General features: G+C 40.4%; 1 protein-coding gene across 4 annotated transcripts in view; it reads right to left on the bottom strand.

Annotated features, from left to right (window-relative positions):
* Positions 1 to 218: 218 nt before the first annotated feature.
* Positions 219 to 22,068, bottom strand: part of SGCD (sarcoglycan delta) — a 774,199-nt gene continuing 752,349 nt past the window's right edge. For all 4 annotated transcript variants that reach the window (XM_035012991.1, XM_035012973.1, XM_035012962.1 and 1 more), the window contains 2 exons: positions 6,438 to 6,561; positions 219 to 5,089 (listed from right to left, as the gene is read on the bottom strand). In XM_035012991.1, coding sequence (XP_034868882.1) covers positions 4,916 to 5,089; positions 6,438 to 6,561 — 298 coding nt within the window. In that variant the 3' untranslated portion in view covers positions 219 to 4,915. The remainder of the gene's footprint in view (positions 5,090 to 6,437; positions 6,562 to 22,068) is intronic.

Below are 22,068 nucleotides of genomic sequence, written 5' to 3'. Positions count from 1 at the left end.
TTTTGACTATTTTAATGGAAATATGTTGGAAGTGAGGGAACCTTCCCCCGAGGAGGAGAAAGTGATGAGAGACCAAAAGAGAGACATTTTTATCTTTGAGATAAAAGGTGTGTTTTCTAAGGTTGTTTCTTTTATTATAACTTGCCCCCCTCCACCTGCTACTGGGCCACCATGCAAATGTATCATTCCAGGAACTGCTTTGTTATCCTTTTTGTGCCTAAGATTTCCTGGTGCAGGGGAAAAAGAGCGAAGGGTCTTGTCTTGTTTACAACTTACTTAAGTGAGATTCTCACCTTTCACAGAGCCTTACAAAATAAGGATCAGGTGCTTACAGGGATCTGTTCACCTCTGTGGTCCAAACATCATGCTATCTTTTGCCTAAAATCAACAAAAGCCAGATACTCTCATGTAGCTGCTTCTGTGGATGGCAGTGTTGCCAATTTAATCCTCTTTTGGTTTAATCCAGATAAAATGCAAAAGGGCTCTTTAAGTGACGTTGATTAGGGTCTGGTAAATGGTGGTGGTGGTTTTCATTAAAAAAAAAATCTTTTCTGACACGAACACTCATGCTAACAAAGACTCATTCATTGCTGATGCTGTTTTAATAATATTGGATATAAGTATGGATTTAGCAGTAGGGATGTTGACTGAAGGGACAAATCTCTGGTAGGCACTTGCCTTATGACACAGGCAGAGATGTTGGAATTTAAAATAGGTCTTTTTTTTTTTCTTTTGCATTCCTGCTATACCATAGAACAAGGATCCAAATTATTGGAAACAAAATCAAACTGGCATTGATCTGGTTTCCCCACTAAACACCTTCAAAAAAGATGTTTACTGTATTTTTTCTTCCTACATATTTTAAGATGCTGCTTCCAGTATTTCTCCCCTCCCCTCAATATTTATTATTCTTCCAATATTATTGTCCCATGAACCCTTCAGGCCGGGTGGGGACATAGGGATGGAGAATGCACTGGAGGTGTAAATAACTGAGTTGATGGATGTCCACAGGGCCTTTTAGGTCAAAAATATTCTCTGGAGGACCATGGAATGAGCATCTTTCTGGAATATGTGATGGTGAGGTGGAAAACCTATGACATTGCAGAAACGGTCCCTTCAGGAGAAAGATTCTAAATTTAAATCATAAGACCTCTGCTTCTCTTCTGACCCTCCAAGATACTGACCCGAGGAACCACCTCTCTGTTAAGGGTCCTAAGAAAAAAACTCTTGGAGGATCACGGCTTTCCTTTTGCACTAAGTCTTCCCCTGATTCCATCCTCCTTTCCCCCCCAAATCCTGTGAACCTGCATTTCTCAGATAAGCGGATCACTTTTACGCATAACATAAGGCTAACCTTTTTTCTCTAGGCAAGTATTTATATTCCTAAGCACACATAGAAATGTAGGGTGACTCCATGCTACTGTGGAGTTTGCTTTCTTTCCAGCTGTGTCCAACACATAGCACAAATGATCTCTCTGTTGGGGTCGGCAACCTTTTCTGGAAAGGTCCAAATAGTATTTTATGCTTTTCAGGCCATGAGGTCTCTGGCACAGTTACCCAACCTTGTTGTTATAGAATGAAATCAGTCACAGACAACATGGAAATGTGTCTGTGTTACAAGAAAACTTTATTTACAAAGACTAGTGATGAGCCAGGTTTGGTCTAGGGACCACAGTTTGCTGACCCCTGCTCTAGAGTTAAACTTTAAGCAAACTTTGGTCTATGGTTGCTGGATATACAATGAAAATCATCCAAAGGAAATTGACCTAAAGGGAGTTAAAGCCAATTCAAGTTTATAAGATCTATCCCTTGGGTAAAGGAACAATTAGAAAGCCTCATACCAAGTTTCTACCTACAGAGATGTCACCATAAGGGCTTTTGAAAACCTTTGTCATATGCTAGCAGTTTCTTAAGACTGAACTTTTATGACTTATTGAACAAATAACAAATAGAACTGAGTGCTAAACATATTTGGAGATCACTTTTTAATTTTTAAAAATCTTCTGAAGACTATTAGCATACTAGAACTTCTAGAATATTGATTCACTTGAACTCTTTGTTACGCCACCTGCTGTTTAATATACTGGAGTGTGATTGTCTAGAAGATATTATATATAGAGATTAGAAAGAACCTCACTTTTTAAAATTAAAGTTTATCAGATTTTAATGTAAAAGATATTTTTTTTCCCAGAATTAAAACTCTCTCATGACCATGGACAAATATTCTAGTTGGAGGAAGTTGGGAGAACAAAATGTACATTGAGGAACTCTGAATGCATTTTACTGACTTCTGTAGTCTGAACTGAAATACATAATTTAGTCCATGCCAAGTTTCCTGCCTATTAGCTGGTTTATTGTAGTCACTTAGTACAAATGAAAATCAGAATTTTTTTTATCATGTCTGTTCCCCATAGGTGTTTGATTTCTATTCTTGGCTTGCTATTATTATTTTTATCTTATTTGTGATCTGATTACCTTTAGGATTAACGTCTGCAAGTGGGATCACATCACTCTTTTTTATTGGCATAAAATCCCCAAGGTGCTGATCTCAGACTTGCTTATGATGATTAGAACAAAATCAGAGGAAAGAGGTTCAGGGAACTTTTTGTTTTCTTGTCATCCATAGATTATGTACTTGAGATGGCAAAATGCAAAGATGGGTCTGTCTGCTTAAAAACATTTTGTGTTACGGTATTTAGCCATGAAGGGCCTCATAGCTACTACTGTTTGTCTCAATGACATGGGGTAGATGTTCCTCGTAGCCAAGGGGGGCCTCTCCTATTTGGCAAAACCCCGTATGTAGTACCTGCAGATTCTGGTAGTATGATCCTACAGGATATAAATAATACCAAACCAGAGCAACTTGATACCTTCTTAGGGTTTTCCTTTTTAGACTTTACTGCTACTAACTAAGTAGCCTTGCCCTTGAACAACTCAATTCTACATGGGATACTGAGGAGGAGTGACTGGAGGGAGTATGGGGTCTGGAAGCCAGCGGGGCCACTGGTCAGGCTAGGAAACCTCCCCCTCTCCGGCCCCCACCCTCTCCTAAGTAACTAAGTGACACACAACTTGCTTTCATATCCTTTGTAGACTCAGCCTCCAAAGCTTGAGTGTCCTCTCAAAAATATCAAATCTCTTATTCATTTCCTATGACCAATCTTCCCCCACTTGTGAAGTAAGAAAAATTAAAACCTTGTTGAAGAAAACACAAATGCCATTCAGGCCTACAAATACGACCTCATTTAGGGTTGTGGGGCCGCTGCTTGCCAAATGGTGTCCGGGACTATCTAAGCCGGTTACGCCTCCATTTGGGCTCCTGAGAGTCCACTTCTGTCAGCCACTGGTTTGTCTACCAGCTTTTAAGAGGCCCACTCATGACTAAACCGTTCCCCTCCAATCACCCAAAATAAACTACAGTTGTGACAAGATAAATAGGATGTGCTTCTCCTTGCTGAGTGCATTGACTTAAGGCATAGGCACATTTCCCCCTCTTTGAACAGAGACGGTGTAATCCCCTGTCCCAGCACAAGAGCTGGCCAGGGTGACCCTGTAGCACGATGATGAAGGTGGAAGGATGAGAGGTAGCTGATGGCGGGAACGAGGGAGCTGCTTCCACATACCAAGTAGTGGTGCTGCCGGGCCACGGGAGCACAGCGAGTCCGAGAGAGACACATGGCTCAGTTTATATTAATTTCCAGTGACCATTTCCGGGGGCATGTATTTCACATCTGTGATTCTTGGGTCACTATTCTTGGGAGAAAACATAATGGTGGATTTAGGAATAGGAATATCCCAACAACAAATATATATATATATACGTATGAAGATGGAAGCCAGAGTTTGTGCATGCCTTTAGAAATAAAAGGCAAGTCTCTAAATTACCTACCAGTCCCGAGATACATAGAAAAATTAATTAGGTTTTCTATGCTCCTCTTAATTAGGTTTCTATCCCTAAATGGCTTCTCTTCAGGTGGGGGTTCCTCTCTTGAGGATTGATGGACAGGATTTTGACTGACCTGATCATTTGGGGCTGGAGTCTGCTGGATAAAGTCAGAAGTGAGGATGAGACCGATTCTGAGCCATTTTTTCCTTTAAACAGATACACATCACCCATTTATTCTTTGCCTGTCAGGCCACTGAGTAGCTTCCAGCCGACTGAGGAGCAGCTGTTACCCCATTTTGTGCTGATTTACAACTCCTATTTTGACTGTGGGATAATAGGTGATTTTTGAAGGAAGATAGCAGGAGTTCAGTGAGCAGTTCAAACTTTGCTGAACCTCATCCCCCACATTCATCCAAAAGCCCCAGTACATTTGGCTATGAAGGCAGAAGAGCCATTTTGTGTTCCTACAGCTGGCACTATGGCACTGCCCCATCCCTCACTTGAAGAGGGGGAAATGGGCCAGCCTTCCTAAAGCTAAAAATGGAAACGAAATGTCTATTTCAATATGAGGGTCTCAGTGCTTGAGCATGACTTGGAGATTCCCGCCATCACTGCCCTGTAATGACACTAAAGGGGAAGATATGCAGCTCCTCAAACATGTTGGTGAATATTCAGTAAGTGTCCGATACACTGTGTGATTTTTGAAGGGTTTGGGGTATTGGGCCTGAATCAGTACTTTGATCTTATCATGTAGGTGGTGGGGTTGACATGGAAATGATGGTGGATATCACAGGGTCACCCATGGTTCCTTTTGTACTGAAACCTCATTTTATACAGAGGATATATATATTTATTTATATCTATTTATATATATTTATATCCACCCACACGCATACACACACACACACACACACACGCGCACACGGTCTTTGATAGGCTTTCTGTGTTCTAGTAAAAATAGCTGGCAGCCAGTATCTAAAGACAAAAACGGCCTTTATGCTGCCGACAATGTCCACTATGGATGGTCTCTCAAAGGCAGACACTTGTGTTTATCTGACAAGTGGAACCAGTTCCTGCCTGGGACAGGAATAATCTCCCATTGGCGCAGACGCAGATCTCGAAGACCTTCTGCCTCGTTCCTGTAGGCGTGTAGGATCCGTGAGGCAGTCTAGGTAGTTGGATTTTCGCAGCATCTAACTTAATCTAAAGAGAGCGAATAGCAAGGAAAGAGTAGTTAGAAGCTGCCATTTATTCTCTTGACATTCAGAGACAGGAGATGAATGTTCAACCTAAATGAGCACCTACTATGTGTTGAGTATTCTAGGCACTGAGAATTCAGAGATCAACATGACAGATAAAGTCTCTACCCTCACAGAAGCTTATATTCTACCAAGACAATGTCATGCTGGTCTATATTAGCAAAAGTGTGCAACGGTGTATCAGGTAGAATATGAACTGAGTCCCAGAGTGAAATGCATTTGGAAATGCTGGGTTAACCATTTCTTTACTACGGGCCTTCAGACTCTCAGCTAGGTCTGTGTGCATGGGAAGACTCCAGGAATATGCAGTACTTTCCAGTCTTAAACGACTGGTAAGATTATAATCAATTCCTCCAGAGGCCGGATTCTGAGAGCTATAATCTGCATAGGTAATGTAGTCACTATTTCTAAATGTGTGTGATTTGGAGTTTGTAGCTGTTTGAAGACACCATTTTGATAAGAGAATGCTTTATCTGAATAGCTCTTTTAAAACAAATGTAGCAAATGCCAAACCAATCAAAAGGTGGATTTGTTGCACACAAGCAGGGGGAGATGGATAACCTCTAAGCAGATATGAAAAGTGGAATAGAGTTTTGCTTTAAAGAAATACAAAGCTTTTCCTCTATTTAAAAACTCTTAAATTGGAAGGTTCACTTCTGAATGTGATGAAGACATTTTTAAAAGTTTGCAGTTTAATCCTACTTTCTTGGGATTTGGCTTACCGTGTCTACACAAGGGCAAGCAGCTATTCTGTTCACCAAAGTGGGATTATGTCGGGTAGAAGAAGGAATATGTGCAGTCCTCCATCCTCTCGTTGCCTACTCTACCCTATCTTAGTTTTGCCTTGTCCTGATTGGGCATAGCTGCTGGCTCCCACTCCCCATTCTCAAAGTAGTAACATACAAGCGACTATGAGTAAATTATGTTCAGCTTGAACCAGATGCACGTGATATACAGCTTAATTAGGCTGGCTACGTAAATCTTGCTTTTGGGTGAGAGACAGAATTCAGAAGCAGCATTCATTTTCATAGCCATGTGCATAATTCTGTCATTGTAGTATATGCTATTACGTCAGCACTTTACAAATAATGAGTCATCGCTCCTACATGTTGTGGGTTAGGCTTATAACTGTGCTGTTCGACATATTTGTTCCGGACATAAAACCTTCTGATTGGCTCCTCTTGTTAGAAATGCAGGATCCACTTTGGTGCTAAGGGAGTCTGGGAAAGTTGTGGGGAAGGTTGGCTTGTTGGCGCTGTGTCTCTCTGGACCTACATCCATCTCACCCCTACCTCTCCATCTTTGGACTCCAGCCTCAGCTCGGTTCTGCAGGTGGCTTCCATATTGCCGGCTTCTGCATTGATTTCAACTCCTTTGGGGGCCTCCATCACCAGAGACCGGGTCGGGGACTCCAACCTGAAATACCCACAAGATGAAGATTAAAAACCCCATTTCATTTTTTTTTTTTTTTTTGGTAAATTTGAGAAGCAGTTGCTGCTCAGAGCATTGACACAAAATGGCATTTCAGTATTTGATCAGGAAATCTTTCCAGCTTTGCTTTACAAACCTGGTCAAGTTTTTCAGGGAGGAAGTAACCTATCTGGGCCTTATCTTCACTGCATATTGAAAAGATTGCAGGAAAGGTGTTCTAGGATCCTGGCTTCATTTTATCTTACATCTACTCAATTATTGCTTTATTGGTATAATTAGCCAAATTCTTACATAAGTTTTGTTTATTTTTGGAGTAAGGCGATCTCGAGTCTCAACTGCACTTTCTGAAATTGGTAGATATTCCTTCTACTTTGTCGAAAGAAGCAGAATCAGAGTTTTAAAAAGGGACCTAGGAGTTAGGCAGGCCTGACTCAAGCCCTGGGACTGCCGTGCTCTGACCCCGGCAAGACTCTTCGTCCCTTCCAAAACTTCTCAAAGCCTCAGTTTTCTCATCTATAAAGTGCCTCAGATGGTGCTTGCCACATTGGAAATGCATTATACGTGTTAACTATTGCCATTACTGCTGTTACTATTGTTAGTATACCAGGAAATCATAAAGAAATCTCAGGCCTTACTCAACTGGTTGTCAAAAGAAGAGAGGAACAGATCATTGGTTGCTGGGGGATGGAGAGGGTAAAGGATTTGATGGCAAAGGGGCAGCATGAGAAGGAGAGGTTCTGGTGATACAACTATTCTGTATCTTGACTGCAGTGCTGGTTACATGGCCCTCTGTGTTTGTGAAAACTCACATAACTGTACCCCCAAAGAGTGGATTTTCTTATATGTAATTAAAAAAGGAGAGAAGGTGAATCAGCTACACTCCATGTTAATTATGATGGCAAAACAGGCTAATACTCCTTAGAAAGATCTTTGCCTAATGCATTTAATGGGGAAAATGTTAACCATGCCCTGAATAGTCTTGATTTTAATATTATTGTCAAATAGCTGTGGATGAAGATCCTCTTCTCTGTTCACAAAGGAGGTGTCCTAACGTAGGAAGCACAGACTCAGCATGGCTCTCAAACGGCTCTGATTCAGACGAGTTTCCTGTGTTTTATTTGTGTGTCCCCAACTTCCAGACACTTAGAACATATTAACGAGGAACAACATCCTCTCTACCAACTGCTGGCTCCCTGTTCTGCTTCCACCACTCCTTACCAACCCTCTTGGGTTTCAGTAAGTGTCAGGAAGAGCTGACCAGTAGGGACACAACCACTGAGTTACCCCAAGTCCCACCCCACAGGTGCCAAGAGACAGCTCTTCACACTTCTCCACTGGTGTCTGCATTTCCCCTGCAGTGACTCAACCAGAGTCCCAAAGAGGAACGACAGGTCTATAGTTGTGGTGAAAGACTGGCTTGAACTTCTGCTGAACTCATTCTTTCCTTTCTGACCTCACCCCTTGTAATGGCAAAAATCCCCCTTCCCTACTGGCTCCTCACAAGACCGTCACCAAGGGGATGCTGAGTGGTTCTGCCTCTAATTATGCTTTACTTCATTTGCACGTGGTTTCTCTCATGAAACCATCAGTACAAGGGGGGAGGGTCTTTTTTTTTTTTTTTTTTAAAGATTTTATTTATTTATTTGAGAGAGAGAGAATGAGAGGGGGGAGGGTCAGAGGGAGAAGCAGACCCCCTGCCGAGCAGGGAGCCCGATGTGGGACTCGATCCCGGGACTCCAGGATCATGACCTGAGCCGAAGGCAGTCGCTTAACCAACTGAGCCACCCAGGCGCCCGGGGGGAGGGTCTTGACACCGGAGCAATAGGGAGTGACGTCTGTGCAGTGCAGTCTTGCCTCGGACCGTCATCCAACTCAGTTCAGCTCCTCCCATGCTCTTGATCCTCTCACTTTTGAAACATGAGGGTGCTTTTGTGCTATTTTCTTTGTTTTTCTCCCACAAAGTCTGGCTGGCTTACACAGTTTATCCTGCATTTTCTAACGTCTTCGGTTTTTACTCAGGTGGATACCTCTCCCCTTATGGTGTAAGTTTCCCTTCCGGTAAGATTTCTGCTCAGCTCCAACTTTGTTCACCTTCTCAATGGTGCTGCTGTGTCATCCACCCTGCCCAGGTGACAGTCCTCATGCCATCTTCTCTTTCCCCTTCTTCCCTCTCTTATTTGACCAGTTAACTTACAACTTCTCCCTACTCAGTGTACTAACTCATCTCTAACCTGGACTGTTCGAGTGCCTCACACATTTTGTCTCTCATTCTTCCTTTTTGCCCGTGTACATCACACATGAGTCTGTTTCCTGAAGTACATTGGGAATATGTCCCTTCTCTTCTTAGTAGGTGCCGGACACTGCGCCAGGTGCTTTATATGTAGTATCTCATTTAATCCTCACAAAAGTCCTATGACTTCGGTACTCTTAGTCTTGATTGTGCCCACAAGGACACAAAGGTAAGAGACTTGCCCAGGGTTGTACATCTAGTAAAAGGGCAGAGGCAAGCTTTGAACCCAGGTTTAGCCAGTATGTTATCTACTACATCTTATCACTTCCAGAAAAATTGGGACTTCTTTCCTGTCTATCTTCACACTGTTCTTTGCAGTTAAAGGCCACCTTTTCATGGAATTAGTGCCTGTATTTCCAAAACCAGTATCTGTCAATAAGGGGAGGGTGTAAGTACTGCGTTTGGCTCAGGGATGCAGCCTTCCCAGCACGCAATATTTCTCACACCCTAACTGACATCAGTGACATCAAATTCAGGATAGGGTGAGTGTGTCCGTATTTGGTATGTAGCACTCACACTGAATGATTCATACAGAAAGATAGCTGGGGTAAAAAAAGAGCTTGATGTAGAAAAAAAATGTACAGAGCGAGGAGAACTTTATCAGATGAAGCACCGGCATTTCAGACAGGCATTAGAATTCACTTAGTCTTGTTCACTTCTGTGGGCTCTGAGATCAGCAGGAGGGCTCCAGGGCCAGAGAAGTAGCTTCAGAATGACTGCTGTCTTTTTCCCCCTCTCAGCCTTGGAAGTACTAAGTTGCTGAGAAAGGGAGCTACTCTGAAACTGCTATTGTGAAAAGCTACAATAAGGTAGAAATGACAATTTCTTGAAGCAGAGACAAAAAGGTAACTGTTTCCCAGCCTATCTTAACGTCTTTTGCTGTTAGGCAGACTTAATAGTTTGTTAAGATAGATATTCCTTACTGTTAATGTTCATCTTCCCATTGTGGAAAAAAGCTCCTACAAGAGCCCCGTGGGGCCTGCACAGAGCAGGAGGAATGCTCCTGTGAGGTCAACTTCCGACCCTAGATAACCAGTCACAGCACAATGGCTAAAATGGCCTTGAGCAAGAAAAAAATGGGAGGAGGCTCCCTTCTGATGGGGGGCAGCTGAGGGTCCTGCTGGCTCTTGGAAAGGAATACTGCTTCCATTAGAAGAGAGTGTAGCCCTCTTACGGCAGGACTGAAAAAGACTCAGAATGGAATAATGACCAGGCCCGGAGGCCCTGGGGTTGGGCCAGGTCCTCAACAAGAGTTCTCGAAGGTGAGCATCAGAATCCCCTGGAGGGCTTGTTAAAACACAGACTGCTGGCCTCCACCCCAGAGTTTGGATACAGTAGATCTAGAGTGGGGCCTAAACAGTTGCATTTGTGGCAGGTTGAAGCTGCTGGTTCTGGAACCACACTTTGAGAACCACTGTTCTAAAGCAAAGGTCATAAGCTCAGGAGCCCATGAAGACGAGACAGGTGCTGTAAATTAGTGACCCACAAGGAAGCTGTGAGGAAAACAGTCTCTGGATAATAATACATGGCAAGTGATGGAAATGCTTTCTACAGGGGGCAGCTTCTATTCTAAATTTGGCTGATTACTGATGACCTTGGTCATGTCCTGAGCTCCTTTTCCTCTTCCCACCATTTCCTTTTCTCAAGAGTAACTACTATTATGAATTTTGTGTTGACTGTTTTCTTGCTTCCCTTTATAATATCACTACAGGTTTGCCTCCTTATACAATACATTGTTTACCATTGCATTTTTTGAACTTGACACAGAACAATTCTACTTAGGTAGACTTTCCAGTGACTTTCCCACCTCAACATTATATTCCTGAGATGCCTCCATGCTGTAGCACATAGCTGTAATTTATTCAGTCTCCTTGGCATTCTCTATTGTGATTTGTCCATCCCTCTGTTGGACATGTGGGTTGCTTCCAGGTTATTTGTTTCCATAAACAGTGCATCTATGCATATTCTGCATGTGGTTCCTGATGCACACATGTAATTTTCTTTAGGACGCATATGTGAAGAGTGGGATTGTTGGCTCCTAGGGTATGTGTAACTACAGCTTTATTAGGTATAAGTTGTGCATAGGAGTGTACTGTATACAGTTCCCACTAGTAGTATATAGAGTTCGGTCATTCTACTCTCTTGCTAGCATTTGATAATATTTTAGTATGAAATGAGTGTGAAATGGGATGCTATTGTCTTATGTATGTCTTCCCAGATTAGTAATGGAGTTAAGCATCTTTTCATTTGTTTGTAAACCATTTGGGATTCTCCTTCAGTGAAATGTCTTTTGTCCATTTTAATTGTTTTTATTGTTATTTTGTGTGTGTGAATTTTAAAAGTACTTTATATTCTGAAAAATAATTATTTAGCAGTTCTATGTACATACAATTTCGAGTCTGTGATTGTGTCTCTTCACTCTGTGCTTAGCATCTTTTCAAGAATGAAGTTTTACATTTTAATGGTGACAAATTTATGATCTTTTCTCTAGGGTTTATGTTTTCTGTGTCTTTTTTTTTTTTTTAATTTTATTATGTTAGTCACCATACAATACATCATTGGTTTTTGATGTGGTGATCCACGATCCATTGTTTTCATATAACACCCAGTGCTCCATGCAGTATGTGCCCTCCTTAATACCCATCACTGGGCTAACCAATCCCCCCTCCCCTCTAAAACCCTATTTGTTTCTCAGAGTCCATAGTCTCTCATGGTTCATCTCTCCCTCCAATTCCCTCCCCCAATTTTTACCTTCCTTCTTCTAATGTCCTCCATGCTATTCCTTATGTTCCACAAATAAGTGAAACCATATGATACTTGACTTTCTCTGCTTCACTTATTTCACTTAGCATAATCTCCTACAGTCCCATCCATGTTGATGTAAAAGTTGGGTATTCATCTTTTCTGATGGCTGAGTAATACTCCATTGTATATATGGACCACATCTTCTTTATCCATTCATCTGTTGAAGGGCATCTCGGCTCTTTCCACAGTGGCTATTGCGGACATTGCTGCTATGAACATTGGGGTGCATGTGGCCCTTCTTTTCACTACATCTGTGTCTTTGGGGTAAATACCCAGGAGTGCAATTGCTGGGTCATAGGGTAGCTCTATTTTTAAATTTTTGAGGAACCTCCACACTGTTTTCCAAAGTGGCTGTACCAAATTGCATTCCCACCAACAGTGTAAGAGGGTTCCCCTTTCTCCATAACCTCTCCAATGTTTGTTGTTTCTTTCCCTGTCAATTTTTGTATTCTAACTGGTGTAAGGTGGTATCTCAGTGTGGTTTTGATTTGGATTTCCCTGATGGCTAATGATGAACATTTTTTCATGTGTCTGTTAACCATTTGTATGTCTTCTCCAGAGAAGTGTCTTTTCATATCTTCTGCCCACTTTTTGACTTGATTATTTGTTTTTTTGGGTGTTGAGTTTGAGAAGTTCTTTATAGATCTTGGATACCAGCCCTTTGTCTGTAGTGTCATTTGCAAATATCTTCTCCCATTCTATGGGTTGCCTCTTTGTTTTGTTGACTGTTTCCTTTGCTGTGCAGAAGCTTTTTATCTTGATGAAGTCCCAAAAGTTCATTTTTGCTTTTGTTTCACTAGCTTTTGGAGATGTATCTTGAAAGAAGTTGCTGTGGCCGATGTCAAAGAGGTTATGCCTATGTTCTCCTCTAGGATTTTGATGGATTCCTATCTCACATTGAGGTCTTTCATCTACTTTGAGTTTATCTTTGTGAATGGTGTTAGAGAATGGTCGAGTTTCATTCTTCTGCATGTGGCTGTCCAATTTTCCCAGCACCATTTTTTTTTTAAAGATTTTATTTATTTATTTGGGAGAGAGAATATGAGAGACAGCACGAGAGGGAAGAGGGTTAGAGGGAGAAGCAGACCCCCTACTGAGCAGGGAGCCCGATGCGGGACTCGATCCTGGGACTCCAGGATCATGACCTGAGCTGAATGCAGTCGCTTAACCAACTGAGCCACCCAGGTGCCCGTCCCAGCACCATTTATTGAAGAGACTGTCTTTTTTCCATTGCATGTTTTTTCCTGCTTTGTCAAAGATTATTTGACCATAGAGTTGAAAGTCCATATCTGGGTTCTCTATTCTGTTCCATTGGTCTGTATGTCTGTTTTTGTGCCAGTACCATGCTGTCTTGGTGATCACAGCTTTGTAATATAGCTTGAAATCGGGCAACGTGATGCCCCCAGCTTTGTTTTTCTTTTTCAACATCTCCTTGGCGATTCGGAGTCTTTTCTGATTCCATACAAATTTTAGGATTGTTTGTTCCAGCACTTTGAAAAATGTCATTGGAATTTTGATCGGGCTGGCATTGAAGGTATAGATTGCTCTGGGTAGCATAGACATTTTAACAATATTTATTCTTGGGCACCTGGGTGGCTCAGTTGGTTAAGCGACTGCCGTCGGCTCAGGTCATGGTCCCGGAGTCCTGGGATCGAGTCCCGTGTCGGGCTCCCTGCTCAGCAGGGAGTCTGCTTCTCCCTCTGACCCTCCTCCCTCTCATGCTCTCTGTCTCTCATTCTCTCTCTCACAAATAAATAAAATCTTTAAAAAAACAAAAAACAAACAAAAAAAACCAATATTAATTCTTCCGATCCATGAGCATGGAATATTTTTCCATCTTTTTGTGTCTTCAATTTCTTTCATGAGTGTTCTGTAGTTCCTAGAGTATAGATCCTTTACCTCTTTGGTTAGGTTTATTCCAAGGTATCTTATGGTTTTTGGTGCTATTGTAAATGGAATCGTTTCTCTAATTTCTCTTTCTACAGTTGCATTGTTAGTGTGTAAGAAAGCAACTGATTTCTGTGCATTGATTTTGTATCCTGCCACATTACTGAATTGCTGGATGAGTTCTAGTAATTTGGGGGTGGAGTCTTTTGGGTTTTCCACATAAAGTATCACGTCGTCTGCAAAAAGAGAGAGTTTGACTTCTTCTTTGCCAATTTGAATACCTTTTATTTCTTTTTGTTGTCTGATTGCTGTTGCTAGGACTTCTAGTACTATGTTGAACAATAGTGGCGAGAGTGGGCATCCTTGACGTGTTCCTGATCTTAAGGGAAAGGCTCTCAGCTTTTCCCCATTGAGGATGATATTTGCTGTGGGTTTTTCATAGATGGATTTTATGAACTTGAGGAATGTTCCCTCTATTCCTATACTCTGAAGAGTTTTAGTCAGGAAACGATGTTGTATTTTGTCAAATGCTTTTTCTGCATGAATTGAGAGGACCATATGGTTCTTCTCCCTCCTCTTATTAATGTGTTCTATCACATTGATTGATTTGCGAATGTTGAACCACCTTGTATCCCGGGGATAAATCTCACTTGGTCATGGTGGATGATCCTTTTAATGTATTGTTGGATCCTATTAGCTAGGATTTTGTTGAGGAGTTTGGAATCCATATTCATCAGGGATATCGGTCTGAAATTCTCCTTTTTGATGGGGTCTTTGCCTGGTTTGGGGATTAAGGTAATGCCGGCCTCATAGAATGAGTTTGGAAGTTTTCCTTCTGTTTCTATTTTCTGAAACAGCTTCAGTAGAATAGGTATTATTTCTTCTTTGAATGTTTGGTAGAATTCCGCAGGGAAGCCATCAGGCCCTGGACTCTTGTTTTTTGGGAGGTTATTGATCACTGCTTCAATCTCGTTACTGGTTATTGGCCTATTCAGGTTTTCAATTTCTTCCTGTTTCAGTCTTGGTAGCTTATAGGTTTCTAGGAGGGCCTCCATTTCATCCAGATTGCTCAGTTTATTGGCATATAGTTGTTGATACCAATTTCTAATAATTGTTTCTATTTCCTTGGTGTTAGTCATGATCTCTCCCCTTTCATTCATAATTTTATTAATTTGGGTCCTTTCTCTCTTCTTTTGGATAAGTCTGGCCGGTGGTTTATCAATCTTATTAATTCTTTCAAAGAACCAACTTCTAGTTTCGTTGATCTGATCTGTGTTTCTGGTTTCTAATTCATTGATTTCTGCTCTAATTTTAATTATTTCTCTTCTAATGCATGGCTTAGGCGTCGTTTGTTGCTTTTTCTCTAGTTCTTTAAGGTGTAGAGTTAGTTGGTGACTTCGGGATTTTTCTATTTCTTTGAGTGAGACTTGGATGGCTATGTATTTCCCCCTTGGACCACCTTTGCAGTATCCCATAGGTTTTGGACCGATGTGTTTTCATTCTCATTGATTTCCATGAATTGTTTAAGTTCTTCTTTGATTTCTTGGTTGACCCAAACGTTCTTGAGCAGAGTGGTCTTTAGCTTCCAAGTGTTTGAATTTCTGCCAAATTTTTTCTTGTGATTGAGTTGCAGTTTTAGAGCATTGTGGTCTGAGAATATGCAGGGAATCATCTCAATCTTTTGGTATCGGTTGAGACCCTATTTGTGACCCAGTATATGGCCTATTCTGGAGAAAGTTCCATGTGTGCGTGAGAAGAATGAGTATTCTGTTGTTTTAGGGTGGAATGTTCTGTAAATATCTATGAGGTCCATCTGGTCCAATGTATCACTCAAAGCTCTTGTTTCCTTGTTGATTTTCTGCTTAGATGATCTGTCCATTGCTGAGAGTGGAGTATTGAGGTCTCCTACATTTAACGTATTGTTATCAATATGACTCTTTATTTTGGTTAACAGTTGGCTTATGTAGATGGCTGCTCCCATGTTGGGGGCATAGATCTTTACAATTGTTAGATCTTCTTGTTGGATAGACCCTTTAAGAATGATATAGTGTCCTTCTGTGTCTCTTATTACAGACTTTAGTTTAAAATCTAATTTGACTGAAATAAGAATTGCTACCCCAGCTTTCTTTTGAGGTCCGCTGGCATGGAAGATGGATCTCCATCCCTTCATTTTCAGTCTGGATGTATCTTTAGGTTCAAAATGAGTCTCTTGTAGACAGCATATGGATGGGTCCTGTCTTTTTATCCAATCTGCAACCCTGTGCCATTTTATGGGAGCGTTTAGGCCATTCACGTTGAGAGTGATTATTGAAAGATATGAATTAATTGTCATCATGTTGCCTGTGACGATGTTGCTTTTATAGATTGTCCCTGTAAATTTCTGTTGTAGATCACTCTTGGGGTCTTTCTCCTTTTATAGAACCCCCCCTTAATATTTCTTGCAGGGCTGGCTTAGTGGTCACATATTCTTTCATTTTCTGCCAGTCGTGGAAGCTCTGCATCTCTCCTACCATTCTAAATGAAAGCCTTGCTGGATAAAGTATACTTGGCTGCATGTTCTTCTCATTTAGTACTCTGAATATGTCTTGCCAGGCCTTTCTGGCTTGCCAGGTCTCTGTGGATAGGTCTGACGTTATTCTGATGTTCCTCCCTCTGTATGTAAGGAATCTCTTCCCCCTAACTGCCCTTAAGATGGTTTGCTTGGTTCTAAGATTTGCAAGTTTTACTATTACATGCCGGGGTGTTGGCCTGTTTTCCTTGATCTTAGGAGGGGTCCTCTCTGCCTCTAGGACTCAAATGTTTGTTTCATTCCCCAGATTAGGGAAGTTCTCAGCTACGATTTGCTCAAATACATCTTCTAGCCCTCTCTCTCTTCCCACTCCCTCCGGGATTCCAGTTATTCTGACATTGGAACGCCTCATGGTGTCACTTATTTCTCTGATTCTATTTTCATGGATTCTGAGTTGTTTTTCCCTGGCCTCCTCTTTTCCCTTTTTATCTATTATACTCTCTTCCAGATCGCTTATTCTCTCTTCTGTCTCAGTTACCCTAGCTGTTAGATTATCTAGATTGGATTGGATCTCATTGATAGCATTTTTAAGTTCTGCCAATTCACCTTTTATTTCTGCCCTTAGAGACTCTATGTTGCCATTAATTGATTTCTCCATTCTAGCCATTGTCTTCACAATTGCTAGCCTTAATTCCGTCTCTGACATCTTGGTTATATCTGCATCCATTTGTAAATCTGCAGCATAAGTCATAATCTCTGAGTCTTTCTATTTTGGTGGCTCCTCCTCCTCGTCATTCTGTTGATGGATGTTTGAGGGAATGTATAGAGTCCAAATTATTGACCAGAACCCAAGCAAGATGCACCTGTTTTCTTGGGACCTTAGGGTTGCTGGCCTCTTGTTTTCCCAGCCTGTCTTCTGCGGGAGGGGCCTGCCGTGGTGTTACTCAGGCAATCCTGTTTGGGCGGTGTTGCCTGCCCCCCCTGTGGCAGGGGATGCGCTCAGTGGGAATCAGTCTTTGGGGCTTTTGTTCTCTGGCGGCTTTCCCTGGTGGCTTTCCGCGTCTCTACTGCGATTCAGAGCAGAAGAGACTGTTTGCAACCCTCTGCCTCAGAGCAGAGACCTCAGTCCGTTCTTCAGTGAGCTCTCCAGGCCACACCGTCTCCGTTTCTGTCTGTGCTGCTATGAACTGCAGTGGCCTGGGTTGTGCGCCCCTCTGCAGCGCTCCCAGTCCTGCCTCCAGGTCGGGCACATCTCTGCCCTTTGTGCTTCTAAAACTGCCAGCCACTCCCAGTTCACCCACACGACCCCGCCATCCGGGTTTCCGTCCTGGGGGCTGCAGTTCGCAGGCGTGAGCCCACTGCTCCGGGTTTCCACCCCGGGGGCTGCCCTAAAGTCCTTTTCCTGCCGCTACTGGTCTGCGAGTCTGTGCCCCATCCGCAGCGCGTGAGGCTGTTGCTCACTGGCGGTGTAGGATCCCCATGGTCAGGCACCCTCCCGCTGCCATTTATCCTCCAATATTTGCCTGTGGAATCAGGGCTCCCCGCTTCCTACCTCAAAACCAACTGCCTGCGATATTCTGTTTTTAGAGATCCAGCTCTTCTTACATCTCAGGCTGGTTTCGTGGTGCTCAGAGTGGTCTGGTAGATATCCAGCTCAATTCCGGGGACCAGTTGAAATAGGGTCCCCTACTCCTCAGCCATCTTTCCCCCCGTGTTTTCTGTGTCTTATTTGAGCAATCCTTCTATACATTAAGGTCATAAAGATATAATATACTGTTTTCACGACTTTCAAGTTTTGCTTTTTCATTAAATCTCTAATTCATCAGGTATTACTTTTTGTGTATGATCTGAGGTTGGGGTCGAAACAGCTGCGGATCCATGATCTCATCATATGTTGAAAAGTCCTTATTTGGCTCTGTCACATGGCACTGCCATATACCTATGGGTCTCTTTGGGGGCTTTCTAGTCTGTTTCACTATTCTATTTGTCTATCCCTGTGACAATAATTAGTTATTTTAGCTTCCTTATTACAGTTTTAAAAGACATTTAAAGTCTTTTATTTCATAAGGCAAATCCTCTTACCTTGGTCTTCATGAATGTCTTAGCTTTTTCTCCACATCCTTGCCAACAGTTGTTATTTCTTGTCTTTTTGATTCTAGCCATTTTGATAGGTGTAAGGTGATACCTCATTGTGGTTTTGATTCACATTTCCCTGATGATTAGTGGAGTATTTCTCACATGACTGTTGACCATCTGTATATCTTCTTTGGAATAATGTTCATTCAGGTCCTCTGCTCATTTTTTAAATTGGAATATTTTGGGTATGCTTTTTGGTATTGAGTTGTATAAGTTATTTATATATTTTAGATATTAACCTCTTATCAGATATATAATTTGCAAGTATCTTCTCCCACTCAGTAAGTTGCCGTTTCATTTTGTTGATGGTTTCCTTTTCTGTACAAAAGCTTTTTAGTTTGACATAATCCTAATAGTTTATTTTTGCTTTTGTTTCTTTGATGTTGAGGAGACATAGCTAGAAAAATGTCAGTAAAGCTGATTTCAAGAAAATTACTGCTTATGTTTTCTTCTAGGATTTTTATGGTTTCATGTCTCACATTTAGGTCTTCATTCTATTTTGAGTTTATTTTTGTGTATGGTGTAAGAAAGTGGTTTAGTTCATTATTGTGCATAAAACTGTCCAGTTTCCTCAGCACCATTTATTAAAAAGACTGTCTTTTCCCCATTGTATATTCTTGCCTCCTTTGTCATAGATTAATTGACCATGTAAATATGGGTTTATTTCTGGGCTCTCTATTCTGTTCCATTGATCTATGTGTCTATTTTTGTGACAGTACCATACTGTTTTGAATACTACAGCTTTGTAGTGTATTTTGAAATTTGGAATTATGATGCTTACAGCTTTGTTGTTCTTAAGATTGTTTTGAATATTTAGGGTCTTCTGTGATTCCATACAATTTTTAGAATTATTTCTTTTGTTCTGCAAAAAATGCTGTTGGTATTTTCAAACGGATTGCACCAAAACCAAATCTGTAGATTGCTTTGGACAGTATGGACATTTTAACAATATTAATTCTTCCAATCCATGAGCATAGTATGTCTTTCTATTTATGTCATGTTCAATTTCTTTTATCAATGTTTTACAGTTTTCAGAGTATAGTTTTCACCTCCTTGGTTAAGTTGATTCTTAGATTTTTTTGGGGGGGGCACAATTGTAAATGGAATTGTTTTCTTAATTTCTCTTCTACTTTTAGGGTATAGAAATGCACTAGATTTCTGTATATTAATTTTGTATCCTGAAACTTTATTGAATTTGTTTTGTGCTTCTAGTAGTTTTTTTGGTAGCGTCTTTAGGGTTTTCTATGTACAATTTCATGTCATTTGCAAATAAGACAATTTTTTTCTTTTTTCCGTTTTTTACAATATGTATGCATTTTATTTCTTTTTCTTATCTGACCACTGTGGCTAGAACTTCTAGTACTATATTCAATAAAAGTGGTGAGAGTGGACATCCTTTTTTTTCCTGATCTTGGAGAAAAAGCTCTTAGTTGTTCACCACTGAGGATAGTATTAGCTGTGGGTTTTTAATATATGGCCCTTATTAAGCTGAGATATGTTCCTTCTAAAACCACTTCACTGAGAGTTTTTAACATGAACAGATGTTCAATTTTGTCACATGTTTTTCTCCATCTATTGGGATAAGATGATTTTTATTCTTTGTTTTATTGATGTGGTGTATCACATTGACTGATTTGTGCATACTGAATCATCCTTGCATCCCCAGAAATAAATCTCACTTGATCATGATGAATTATCCTTTTAACGTACTATTGAACATGGATTGCTAATATTTCATTCAGGATTTTTGCATCTGTGTTCATCAGGGATATTGGCCTGTAGTTTTTTTGTTTGTTTTTGTTTTGCTTTTGCAGTGTCTTTGTCTGGTTTTGGTATTCAGGGTAATGCTGGCCTTATAAAGTGTATTTGAAAGATTTCCTTCCTCTTCTGTTTCTTGAAATAGTTTGAGGAGAATGGGTATTAACTTTTCTTTAAATGTTTCATAGAATTCACCTTGTGAATCCTTCTAGTTCTGGACTTAGGTTTGTTGGGAATTTTTTGATTACTGATACAATTTCATTTTGTTCAGCTTTTCTATTTCTTCCTGTTCAGTTTTGGAAGGTTGTATTTTTCTAGCAATTTATCCATTTTTTCCAGGTTGCCCAATTTGTTGGCATATAATTTTTCATAGTAGTCTCATAATCCTGTGTATTTGTGGTGTTGCTTGTTACTTCTGTTTCATTTCTGATTTCATTTGTGCCCTCTTTTTTTCTTGATGAGTTTGGCTAAAGGTTTATCAATTTTGTTTATCTTTTCAGTCTCTATTTCATTTATTTCTGCTCTCATCTCTATTACTTCCTTCCTTCTACTAACCTTGAGCTTTGTTCTTTTTTCTAAATTGTTTAGGTGTAGGGTTATGTTGTTTGAGGCTTTTATTTCTTGAGGTTGGTTTGTATCACTGTAAGTTTCCCACTTAGAACTTTTGCTGTGTCCCAAAGATTTTGGAGCATTGTGTTTTCATTTTCATTTGTCTCCATGTATTTTTGATTTCCTCTTTGATTTCTTCATTGACCCACTGGCTGTTTGGTAGCATGTTGTTTAGCTTCCATATGTTTGTGTTTTTTCAAGTTTTTTGTTGTGATTGATTTCTAGTTTTATACTCGAAATTGTGACCAAAAAAGATGAATGCTAGGATTTCAATGTTCTTAAATTTATGGAGACTTGTTTTGTGGCCGAACATGTGATCTATCCTAGAGAATATTCTATATGTACTTGAAAAGAACATGTATTGTGTTGTTTTTGGATGGGATGTTCTGTAAATAGCTGTTAAGTCCATCTCATCTAATGTGTCATTCAAAGACACTGTTTCCTTCTTGATTTTCTGCCTAGATGATTTACCCATTGATGTAAGTGGGAGTGTTAAAGTGCCCTACTATTATTGTATTACTGTCAATTTCTCCCTTTATGTCTGTTAATATTTGCTTATATATTTAGGTGCTCGTATGTTGGATACATAGATATTTATAATTGTTATATTCTCTTGTTGGATTGACCCCTTTATAAATATGTAATGCCCTTCTTTGTCTTTTGTTGCAGTCTTTGTTTTAAAGTCTATTTCGTCTGATATAAATATTGCTACCTTGGCTGCTTTTTTTTTTTTTTTTGCCTCAATTTGCATGGAATATATTTTTCCATTCTTTCATTTACAATCTGTATGTGTCTTTAGGTCTGAAGTGAGTCTCTTGTGGGCAGTATATAGATGGGTCTTATTTTTTTATTCATTCTACCACTCTGTCCTTCGATTGCAGCATTTAGACCATTTACATTTAAAGTAATTATTAATAGGTATGTACTTATTGCCATTTTGTTAATTGTTCTCTGGTTGTTTTTGTAGTTCTTCTCTACATGACATTTTGATACACATATATATTGTGAAATGAAGCTCCCAGTTAAGCTAATTAACATATCCATCACCTCACATATTTTCCTTTCCCCCACTGTTCTAAGAACATTTAAGATGTACTCTTGTGGCAAATTTCAAGTATACAATACATTATTATATAGTCACTGTTCTATACATTACATCTCTAAAACTTACTCATCTTACTGAACTTACAGCTTACAGCTGAAAGTCTGTACCCTTTATCCAGTCTGCTGTTACTCAATATTTGGTTGTTTCCAGTTTGGGGCTTTTTTGCACAAACTACCATGAACATTATTATACAGATCTCTTTGAGAAAAAAGATTTCCTTTCTCTTAAGTAGCTATGAGTGGAATAACTAGGTTATAGGATAGGTGTGTATTTAATAAGTTTGATAAGGCAGCATCTAAGATGGCCCCTCATGATCCTTGCCTCTTGATACTTATGCCCTTATGTGATTTTCTCCTTAGGATGAACTGGTTGTAGTGACTTGCTTCTACACAA

Source organism: Mirounga leonina, unplaced genomic scaffold (assembly GCF_011800145.1).
Source record: "Mirounga leonina isolate KUSES-001 unplaced genomic scaffold, KU_Mleo_1.0 Mir_104, whole genome shotgun sequence".
Classification (NCBI taxonomy): Eukaryota; Metazoa; Chordata; class Mammalia; order Carnivora; family Phocidae; genus Mirounga; species Mirounga leonina.
This window is presented reverse-complemented; position numbering and strand designations above follow the sequence as displayed.